Source organism: Myxine glutinosa, chromosome 5, assembly GCF_964187855.1.
Source record: "Myxine glutinosa chromosome 5, kmMyxGlut1.1, whole genome shotgun sequence".
In the NCBI taxonomy this organism is placed as follows: Eukaryota; Metazoa; Chordata; class Myxini; order Myxiniformes; family Myxinidae; genus Myxine; species Myxine glutinosa.
Window position 1 is genome coordinate 171,750,775 of NC_136265.1, and position 12,089 is coordinate 171,762,863.

The 12,089-nt window shown below is 44.1% G+C and overlaps 1 protein-coding gene across 3 annotated transcripts in view; it reads right to left on the reverse strand.

Moving 5' to 3' along the window:
- KMO (kynurenine 3-monooxygenase) overlaps window positions 1-12,089 on the reverse strand; it is a 59,330-nt gene that overhangs the window by 42,278 nt on the left and 4,963 nt on the right. For all 3 annotated transcript variants that reach the window (XM_078779080.1, XM_068115556.2, XM_068115558.2), the window contains exon 2: window positions 7,443-7,512. Coding sequence is in view for 2 of the 3 variants with exons in the window: in XM_068115558.2 (XP_067971659.2) it covers window positions 7,443-7,512 (70 nt within the window). In the remaining variant the exon portion in view is untranslated. The remainder of the gene's footprint in view (window positions 1-7,442; window positions 7,513-12,089) is intronic.

The window sequence follows — 12,089 nt, forward strand, 5'->3', positions numbered from 1 at the left end:
CAGAGTTCGATTACTCAACCCAGAAACATAAAATGGTGAACCTCGCGTAAATCTTGACAAAAAACTCAAAAACCGACATGCTTGACTCAAAAATGACCTTTAAGATGACCTTGAGGGTTGACCTTGACCTCGAATCATCAAAATAACATCATAATTGGATTCCTCGACCTCGAAAACCCCTGAAAAGTGGTATCATACATGATTCCAACCCTTTTGGTTATTTAACTGATTTTCCTCTAATCCGGGTGGCGGCCATTTAGTATTTCGCCAATATGGGGCCCCCCGGGGGGGGAGGGGGGGCGCCCGTCTTGGCGCCCGTCAAAAATCGAAAGAGTATGGCATGGGCAACATCTGAGCCAAATTTGGTGCTTTTGGAAGAATTTGAACCAAACGGCCCCAAAATATCCCTAAGGGCCCTGACTATATTTCACTGTTAATATTACAGAACCTTTGTTTTTGATTCAGAACTTAATATATCCTTTTAAATCAGAAAATAAAAAGAAATGGCATTGACAAAATTATTGACACCTGAGACTTAATATTTGGCAGCACAGACTTTGGACAAAATAACTGCAGTCAAGCGCTTCATATAGCCATGAATGAGCTACCTACACCTCTTTACTGGCAGTTTGGCCCACTCTTCTTGTGCAAACTGCTCCAGTTCTCCCAGATTTGAAGGGTGCCTTCTCCCAACTGCTGTTTTCAGATCTTCCCACAGTGTTCAATGGGATTTAGATCTGGACTCATTGCTGGCCACTTCAGAACAGTCCAGCGTTTTGTCTTGAACAATTCCTGGGTGCTTTTTGAAGTGTGTTTGGAGTCATTGTCCTGCTGGAGGACCCATTACCTTCGACGGAGACCCAGCTTTCTGACACTGAGTTGAACATTGCGCTCCAAAATGCCTTGGCAATCTCCTGATTTCATGATGCTATGCACACATTCGAAGCACCCAGTGCCAGAGGCAGCACAGCAACCCCAATCCATCACTGAACCTCCATGTTTTAATGTAGGGAAGGTGTTCTTTTCTTTAACAGCTTCATTTTGTTTTCTGTAAACATAGAGATGATGTGCTTTACCAAAAAGCTCTAAGTTGGTCTCATCTGTCCACAGGACATTCTACCAGAAATATTTTGGCTTTTCAGGTGTGTTTTGGCAAACTCCAGTCAGGCATGATGTCTCTCTCTCAGCAGAGGGGTCCTCCTGGGTCTCCTACCATAGAACCCCCTATCATTGAGTTGGCGATGGATGGTGCAAGTTGAAACTGTTCTATCTTGTTTCTGAAGGTCAGCTTGAATCTGTTTGGTAGATGATTGGGGTGCTTTCTCCACCATTCAAAAATCCTTGTATACAAAAAAAATAATAATCCTTCGCTGCAATTTTTCGATCAAGTTTTCTCTTGCGGCCACTTCCAGGGAGGTTAGCAACAGTGCCATGGGCCTTAAACTTAATGATAACATTGTGTACGGTGGACACAGCAACATCAAGGTCTCTGGAGATGGACCTGTAGCCTTGAGATTGTCCATGCTTGGCTACAATCTTGTGTTTGACCTCCTCAGACAATTCTCTGGTTTTTTTTCTTTTCTCCACGCTCATTGCGGTACACACAGTGACACAAAACAGCAGAACGACTCCTTTTCTCCATTTAAACTGGTTGAATGAGTGATTTTTATATTGCAAGCACCTGCAACTCACCACTGGTGAGTTCAATGCCAAAGTAAAGGAGAATCACCTGCTTGAAATCCAATTATTTCTAACAACTTCTAAAAGGTGCCAATAATATTGTCCGGGCCATTTTAGGATATCTGTGTGGAATAAGCTAAGATTTAGTAATTTTTTCATCTTTTTGGGGGTTTTTTTCCACTGCAAACCAAAGAAATACATTGTGGATACCAAAAGATTTTTTAATTTCAACAATTTTCTGGAAGAAATGGTGCATTATTTGAAAAAAGGGTAAGGGTGCCAATATTTTTGGCCATGACTGTATATGTTGAAGGTCAAGGACATATGACAGTCCAAAGATATTATGGCCATCATTTGATCGAGGCCAAGGTTAAGTCATTAGCGATCGCCAAGGGAGGGTTGGGGAAGGCTTACACTTTGTGATCGTGGATATCTCATGATCTGTGCTGACTGGAGGAATTTAACAATGACTAGTAAAGGTCGCATCGCTCGGCATACAGTTCACTCTCATTGTGATTAATGTTCACAGCAAAGTCCAAAATCTAGAGGTTTGTGTTGACAATAAATACCGATCTTCAGAGTGTTATCTGAATCTGTGAATATTTGTTTTCGCTGCTTAATTATTATGTGAGGCCCATTTTAAGGGTACCTCGTCCCGAAGTTGTGCCAAATAAAATAAAACGCACGTGATCCAGCAGTGAAACCCCCATTCCAGTGAAACTGCCGAAATCCAGAACCTATACTCACCTCCACTCATTTATTCCTCTCTTTTCCCACATGTGGAACTGCCTTCCACACTCTCTTCAATCCAATTCTTTTCTCTGGCTCTTCAAGACAGCTATTCACCACCATCTCAAGTCATCCCCCATCCAAAACAATGATCTTTTCTATACCCGTTAAACCGCAACCACCCCTCTCAAAATTTTGCTTATGTATCCATCTTGTCCTCCCTTGCCCCTCATCGTTACCTGCAACCCTTGTTGTCCATCTCGTCTAACCTCTCCCTCTGTCCTGCTATTGGTTTCCCCTTTCTCCTGCTGTTCCCTTTGTTATGTTGTGTCCTGATCTGTTCTGTGTCCTAGGTCTTCCACAAGCCTACGTCCTACATTTTTAAAAAAGCCCAGTTATCCAATCAATTAATTTAACACAGCATCAGTGCCATATAAATGTCATCAGCCCAAAGGTCCTAAAATCCTGCTGTGCCACTCTATCACACCCTCTTTGTACTCTCTTCACCCTCTCTTTTGCTCAAGGCCATCTGCCATCTGCTTGGAAATCAGCAAACATTACTGCTTCACACAAAAAGGTGCAAAAACAGATCCTTGCAACTATAGACCAATCAGCCTGCTCCCAATCATCAGCAAGGTCATATAATCCATCAATGCTTATGAAATTAAATCCTTCCTCTTCTCCAATGGCTTGATCTCATCAGATCATCAATTTGGGTTCAGATCAGATCATTCTACTCAGGACATGCTGCTTCTACTGTTTCAACAATGGATAGAGGTCCTCAACGCCAAACAGGAAATCAGAGCCGTCTCCCTTGACATCTGTCGTGGTTTCGATACGGTCTTTCATCTCTTTTGGTCTAGGCTAGAGTTCCACAAGGCAGTGTTCTGGGCCCTGTGCTTTCTCTAATCTTCATCAATGATCTTCCCAATTCTCTGGAAAATCCTCTCCATCTCTTTGCTGATGACTCCACTCTCTGCCGCTCCATATCTCAACCCTCAGATCAGCAGTCTGCAGCCTCTTCACTCTCTGCAGACCTGGAAAAAATCACAAGCTGGTCAAATCACAAGCTGGTCAAAATTCACAAACTTCCCTGCAAATGTCTGCTGCAATTCTTCTGATCCAATCGGTTCTTCTGATCATGTGCTTGTTAAAGTGGACATCTCTCTGGCCATTCTCAGAGAGCCTCCTCCGCATTGACGAGTCTGGCATTTCACTCAGGCCGACTGGCACAGTCTGCAAGCAGCCATCAATCATCTGGACTGGTCTCCCATCTCGACTGCCTCTGACATCAATACTTACTGGAAATTCTTCCAAAGCAAACTGCTCTCTCTCATGCACAGATTTATCCCATCTCGTCTTCAGTCGTCTTACTCTTCTTCCTGTCCAAGGTACACTGAATCTTGTGGTGAGGCAGTTGCCCTGAAACAACTTGCCTTTGCCTCTTGGAAGGCAAATCCAACTGAAGGCAATCTCAGTTCCTTCCACCAAGCTTGGAACAAGTGTATGTCTACCCTCAGGAGTGCCAGGAAGCACTATCTCTCCACACTCAAGAATGAACTCTCAAACCTGTCTCCTTCCTCCAAATCCTGGTGGCGTATGGTCAAATCCGTTTCTGGTGTTTGTTCCCCCTCCATCCCCTCCCTTACCTCAAAGGGCTACACAGTTGACACTGCACGTGACAAAGCTGAATGCCTCAACTCTGTGTTTGCCTCAAAATCTTGTGTCCCAAACCCATCTCTCTCTGTTCCCACCTTTCCCAGTCGAACCCAACTGCTCCTGGACTCCGTGTCCTTCTCTCCTGACAAGGTGGAGAAGTTTTTGTCAAACCTCAACTCTGATTCTGCAACTGGACCATTCGGCATCAGCCCACGGGTCATAAAATCCTGCTCTGCCACTCGATCTCACCCTCTCTCTGTTCTTTTCACCCTCTCTTATGTTCAAGGTCATCTACCAGCATCTTGGAAATCAGCAAACATTACCGCTTCACACAAATAAGGTGCAAAAACAGATCCTTGCAATTACAGACAATCAGCCTGCTCCCAATTATCAGCAAAGTCATAGAATCCATCATTGCTTCGGATATCAAATCCTTCCTCTTCTCCAATGGCTTGATCTCCGATCATCAATTTGGATTCAGACCAGGTCATTCTACTCTGGACATGTTGCTTCTGCTGTCTCAACAATGGATGGAGGTCCTCAATGTCAAACAGGAAATCAGAGCTGTCTCCCTCGACATATCACGTGCCTTCGATACGGTCTGGCACCCAGCTCTGCTCACCAAACTCTCCTCCTATGGTATCCATGGAAATCTCTACACTTGGCTTGTGGACTTCCTCTCTGGTCGTAGTTAACGTGTGGGCCTGAATGGATTTCTCTCATCTCCCCTTCCTGTTCTGGTTGGAGTTCCCCAAGGTAGTGTTCTGGGCCCTGTGCTTTTTCTGGTCTTCATTAATGATCTCTCCATCTCTCTGGAAAATCCTCTCTATCTCTTTGCTGATGACTCCACTCTCTGCCGCTCCATTCCTCATCCCTCAGATCGGCAGTCTGCAGCCTCCTCACTCTCTGCAGACCTGGACAAAATCACAGACTGGTCAAACAAGTGGAACATGTCTTTCAATCCTGACAAATCTCACACTCTCACTAGGTCTCTCTGAAAAGACTATCTGGACAACCCTCCCATCTACCTGGAACAAACTCCCCCACTCCCTTCAATCCCACACCTTCTTCCAGGTCTTTAAAACAGCTGTTCACCACCATCTCTTATCTTCCCCCATCCAAAACCTTGATCTTTTCTACCCCCACTAATTCATCCCAGATACATTTTTTGGAAATTCCAACTTCTTTCCTGGAAGTCCTTGCAGTGTCCATATGTTTTATACCTCTCCCACCTCCCCCCAAGCCCTCTCCCTCCCACAGTTCTCTCGATGTCCCTGCTCTCAAATGTTGTGTTTGTGTCCTTCCCCCTCTCTCCCCATCTTGTCTACCGCTCCCCTTATTTTGTGTTTTATGTGTCGGTTTGACTTTTTGTGTGATTAATGTTAGCTCTTTCACGAGCCTCGATCTTGTATACAAAAAAAACAAAAAAAAAAACATGTGGAACATGTCTTTAAATCCTGACAAATCTCACACCCTCACTATGTATCTGCGAAAGGACCGTCTGGAAAACCCTACCATCTACTTTCTCAACAATCCTCTCGAAGAGGTTCTGTCACTCAAGCTTTTTGGTCTCACTATCTGCCATGATCTTTCCTGGGAAAACCACATTTCCAAGCTGGCCTCCAAAGCCAGTCGTCGTCTGGGCATCCTCCCTCGTGTGAAGTCCTTCCTTGGCTCTACTGAGCTCCTCACCACATACAAAGCTTTCATCTGCAACTTGATGGAGTACTGCTCTCCCCTCTGGGATGGTGTTCCTGCCTCACACCTAGCACAGCTTCATGCTGTAGAAACCAAGGCTTTTAGAATCATTGGTATCTCCCACTACGAATCTGATTCTGAGGGTCTTTCACTCTCTCTCACCGCAGGCAGGTTGGGGATCTTTCTATTTTCTACCGCCTAGCACCCCCTGCTCTGTCTGTGCTCTGTCCCCCAAATATTCCTGCAGGAAGCAAAAGATCTGCCAGCAACTCTCTTCTGGTGAAACTGCTCAAATCAAGACTCGCTACTCACCTTCACTCTTTCATTCCTCTTTTGTCCCACCTCTGGAACAAACTCCCCCACTCTCTTCATTCTCACTCCTCCCTCCAGGTCTTTAAAACAGCTGTTTACCACCATCTCCTATCTTCCCCCATCCAAAATCTTGACATTTTCGAACCCCGTTAATACACCCCAAACCTACCTTCTTCAAATTCCGTTTTCTTTCCTGAAAGTCCTTGCAGTGTCCATCTTGCTTATCCCGTGTATCCCATACCAGCCCTTTCCCTTCCACAGATCTCCTGATGTCCCTGTTCCCTACTGTTGTTGTGCTTCGCTCTCTTTCCCCCTTTTGTCTCCCACTCCTTTTATTATATGTTCTATGTGTTAGCTCTCATATGATCCTCGACCATGTATACAAAAAAACACTCCATTACACTCCAAACATTCAACTTTCCCTCAATCTATGACTCCCTCATAATGTGTATCTGGCGTTACCTGTAATTGTTTATTCACAAATGCTTTCATAACCTTATCGCTGACAGATGACATTTACGTTTGATGATTATAGTGGTTATGCAGAACACAATGCTGGCAAGATGCTTTTGTGGTATGCATACTCACTCACCTTTGAGTTGTCTATCCTGAGTTTGAATTCCAAACCAGCTATAAACTGTCATCTTTCAGGTGTTTCATATGTAGGGCGAGGCATCAATGTGTGCGCCGTCCGTCAAAAGGACGTTACGCCGGAGAACACATCTGCCAGCACTGGGGGTATTTTTTTTTTAGAGGCCATTTTTCCCCGCAACGCGGGGGTTGGCCGTTTTCGGGAACCGTGGTTGTTGTTGTTTTTCGGTCCCCCTTTTTAAGCAATGTTTTACGGCCGGATGCCCTTCCTGACGCCAACCCTTTTTGCCGCCTTTAACGACAAACAGGGAATTACCAGTGAACTGGTACTCAATTAGCCGACCTCGGAAGGATGACAGGCTGAGTCAACCCCCCTGGCGTTAATTCAGCGATCGACCGGGATTCGAACCCAGGATCCTAGGATCCTAAGCCGGCACCCTAGCCGCTAGCCCAACACCAGGGTTGGGGTATTGGTATTGATAATACAACACCAGGGGTATTGATGGATGATAAAGAGGTCTTTGCGAAGACTAGGCGATTTATCACCAGCACCCTGTCCCAAATCCAAATTACTGCCCTCACTGACTGCTGGGAATAAATCGGCAAACCAATCCAGAATAACCAAAAACTCTTAGCACAACCTTTGTCAAGACACTGCTTTGGCAGCACCGGCACTGCCAAAAGTATGGTACATTTGATTTATTGGTAAAGAATGAGAGAAACAAAAGCATACATTGTGTTTCAGGAATATCAATTAATAGAACCGTACATACCACCCCTGGCCTCATACAGATCCACATGGTAGCCCCTGAGAGCGAAAAACGATGCGTTCAGAGCCCCCACCTGGAAAAAACACAAGGTTATGTTGTTTCATTTGATACATGTGGGTTATCTCATTTCATAATACAAACTCTATAGGAAAGACACCACGGGGTCTTTGATGTCCACAAACTAATGCCAGCAAAAAGGATTCCCAGTTTAATGTCCCTCCGAGGGACGGCACACTTTGTGCTGGCCTCCTTCAACAACACCCTGCCTGCAAAGCACCAATCCAACAGTTTATAATCAGGTTGGGAATGAAACCCAGATTAGATACCTTAAAGGTAAGTGCTCCTCTACCTTTGGCCAGATTTCCAGTTAGGCCAATGAGGCCCCAGCCTAGGGCGGCAACTGAAGTTAAGGGTGGCAAAGATGGTAAATCGGCCATATCTGTGATTCCATAACTTATGAAAATTGCCTGTATTCACATAATATTGTACTTCTTACTTCTTGGAAAAGCATTTCCAAGACATAGTGGATGTAGCCCTTATTATTATGACCCTTCTTACATAACCAGCTGCCGACGTCAATGCAAAACGGATGCACTGACATCGGCAGCTGATTACCGGTGCCTCCCCGGATCCATGGCCCACGTGTGTCTTGCGGCAGACTTTGCCTCTGAGTCCCTTTGGGCTTCTCTTATCCAGCCATGCCGTCTTCCTCACTTTCCAGGGTCCTGCTCCCGATTCTCCTGGGCTTTGAGCTGAACTCTGGGCACCGTTCGCACCGTTTCAATTGTGAAACGCCATCTCCATACCCTGTAGGCCTCAGAATTGTGCGTGCTTTGTGGCTCCCATGTTTCCGCTATCCAACGAGCCTCAATTCACTTGCCAATCCACCTGCATGCCTCGCGGCGACTCTCGCCTCCATGTCCCATTGTGCTTCTACGCCATTCTCCTCGCTCTCCGGAATCCCGTTTTTTTTGCACATTTTTCTTTGCTCTCTAGTTTAATACCAATTGTAGTGCCGAGAGAGCTATTTCTTGTCTAAACTGAGTAAAAAATTACTTAAGATCATCGTTAAGCCAAGAAAGGTTAAATAACTTGGCTTTTCTTGCCATCGGGTCTGAGCTTTTGAATTGTTTTTTATTATAGGATAACCCTGGTGTTGGTGTAGCGGCTAGGGTGCCGGCTTAGGATCCTAGGATCCTGGGTTCGAATCCCAGTAGATCGCTGAATTAACGCCAGGGGGGTTGACTCAGCCTGTCATACCTTCCGAGGTCGGCTAATTGAGTACCAGTTCACTGGTAATTCCCTGTTTGTCGTTAAAGGCGGCAAAAAGGGTTGGCGGCAGGAAGGGCATCCGGCCGTAAAACATTGCTTCAAAATGGGGACCGAAAAACAACAACAACCATGGTTCCTGAAAAAGGCCAACCCCCGCTTTGCGGGGAAAAATGGCCTCTAAAGGTGGTTTTTTTTGTTTTTTTTATAGGATAACGTCATTGATGACTTCGCCAATAGAAAAGTTCGCTCAAACATATTTGAGATGATATACAAGGGCATGCTGAAAACTAATGCCTCCTATTGATTTTCTCCACAACAGGTTAAGATTCTCCAAAACAAACTTTTCTATTGGCAAAGTCATCGATAACATTATCATATGAAAAACAGTTCTCTACGTTGGACATGTTGCCACTGCTCTCCCAACAATGGATGGAGGCCCTCAACATCTGAGCTGAGCGCTACATTGACACTAAAGAAACTGAAGGCACGGATTCAGAGGGTAGTGCTGACATGCAGATACAGCACGACAATGCATGGCCTCATGCAAGTGCGTGAACGACTGAAGCAATTTGTCGCCTCGGCTTCACCGTCTTATAGTACCCACCATACATGCACGACTTAGCTTCATCAAATTTTCATCTCTTCCCTAAGGAGGATGTCAAGGCCTCTGTGAAGCACCGGTTCTGTCAGGATAATGCAGTTGTATCATTGACGGCATCACAAAACTACCTGAACATTAACAGAAATGTGTTGACTGCAGTCGTGATTATGTTGAGAAGTAAAACCCCCAACCATGGTAGAATAAAGGTTGTTGTTTCAATCTTTTTTTCAATCAAATATCCTTACTCGTTTTGAAGTTAAACAGGTATGAGGCATTAATTTTCAGAATGCCCTTGTACTCATTTGAACCTGTAAAGCCGAAATAAATCGCAGCATCAGCACCCAAAAAGCCTGGTGTTTACTTAACGGTTAATGTGGCTGCTTTAAGATCTTAGGGTCTTAGGTTTGAGACCCTGTCGTGTCGTTAAATAACACCAGGAAGGTCGACTCAGCCTGTCATCCTTTCGAGGTCGGAAAAATGAGTACCAGCTTATTGGAAACAGGGGCACTGCAGCAGCACATCCAAGCATAAGCGGCACACTCCCATCAATGATGCAACCAGCAGCCACAGGATGCATACGGAATAATCAAGCAGTCATTAGATTTATTATATGGGGATGGCCCAGACACCACATTAGCTCAATACAACATAAATCCTCAAACAAAATCTACCAGTATAAAACTTATAAACCAATAAATTACATTTAACCAGTCAACTGCAGAGAATTTCCCATTCAATAACACTCATTAAACTCTGGGACATCATCACTGAACTAGAAAAATAAGAGACACAAAAGTGCCCATTTGCTATTCTTTTTTATTATTATCATTATTTTCTAAGAGACTAACTCAAAATCGGTTTAAGCTACGAATTTGGTTTAAACACAAATCCACTGCATTTTATAGTGGGAAGGTGAAAACTAATCAAAAATTTGAAATATTCCACAAAAGTAGGCAAAACTGCATTTCTTCGCAAAGGAATAGGAAGGAAACAGAGGGGTGCCGGGAGGGACTGACTGTCAATCAGCCTGATGAGGGTGGGGCCGCTAGACACATTTGCCGAAGGGCCAATTAGACCTATATGGGTGTGGCAATGTTGGAATATTATCCGGAAGTCGGTAGACTTCCTTTCCTATATATTCTGTGCCGCTGCTCTGTTTGTGCAGGAGAGACAAGGGGCCAATCGACAGCAACAACACACACATCTCTATTATAAATAGGCGAAGGTGATTCTGTCCGTCTGTCCGGGGGTGTGGCTTACTCCGTTTAGAGAGTAGCTCCACCCATTCTGGGAGAGGCTTCATATAAACAAATATCCACCATTTTATTAACTCGGATAGCTTTGAGGCCTGTTTTGTAGGCCCGTGGTGTCTTGCTCTCTCTCCCAGTTTTATTTCAAATCAAATTCGATATATCATTTCATTTTTCACAGTCGCTAACATAGTTTTAGACTCGGTTGAAAAAAAACGGGACGAAAATCCGATGAAAGTAACCTGTAACCTGTAACAAAGGCCTGTAACTTCAAGGTCATTGAGTCTCTCTCACGCCTTTATCTCCAATCTAACTCACCATCTGATTTCATTTTTATCGATGGTTTTAGACTCGTGTCAGCAATAATTGAGAACATTCACACACACACGCGGGAAAATGCAGAGATATATTTTTTAAAATTGCGTCGTGATGTATCATACACCGCCCAGCATGACACAGACGGCAACATGTCGACATATATTAAAAATCGCTTTTTCTTTTCCGTTAAGATATATTACTTTTCCGTTTGATGACAGTCGTCACAAAAACGTCAACAATGGTGCCGACATATATTTCTTCGTTTTTATTTCATTCAACATTAGGAAGTAAAGGTTCACGTGTTCATTTCACGTGTGCAAAAACAAACTCCATTTCACGTGTGCAGGGACATGGAACACAGACGGGAAATTGCTAAGAGATATTTCGTTCGAAGCAATTATACACCGCCCAAATGAAAAATTTCACCGATACACCGAGTGAATTCACCGAGCGAATTTCATCGAATTTCAACGAGTTTCAGGAAATTGCCAAGAGATATTTCTTCGTTTTTAGCCGCGTCGCAGACGCTGCTCATAGTGCCCTCTGCTGCTGTTGTTGTTGTTGTTCTTCTTCTTCTTCTTCTTCTTCTTCTTCTTCTTGTTCTTGCAGAGAAGACAAAACCTCAAAGCTCCACCCATTCTGGGAACCATAGCTCCACCCATTCTGGGAGAGCCTTCATATAAACAAATATCCACCATTTTATTAACTCACATAGCTTTGAGGCCTATTTTGTAGGCCCGTGGTGTCTTCCTCTCTCACACAGTTTTATTTCAAATCAAATTCGATATATCATTTCATTTTTCACAGTCGCTAACATAGTTTTAGACTCGGTTGAAAAAAAACTGGAAGAAAATCCGATGAAAGTAACCTGTAACCTGTAACAAAGGCCTGTAACTTCAAGGTCATTGAGTCTCTCTCACGCCTTTATCTCCAATCTAACTCACCATCTGATTTCATTTTTATCGATGGTTTTAGACTCGTGTCAGCAATAATTGAGAACATTCACACACACACGCGGGAAAATGCAGAGATTTTTTTTTTTAAATCGCGTCGTGATGTATCATACACCGCCCAGCATGACACAGACGGCAACATGTCGACATATATTAAAAATCGCTTTTTCTTTTCCGTTAAGATATATTACTTTTCAGTTTGATGACAGTCGTCACAAAAACGTCAACAATGGTGCCGACATATATTTCTTCGTTT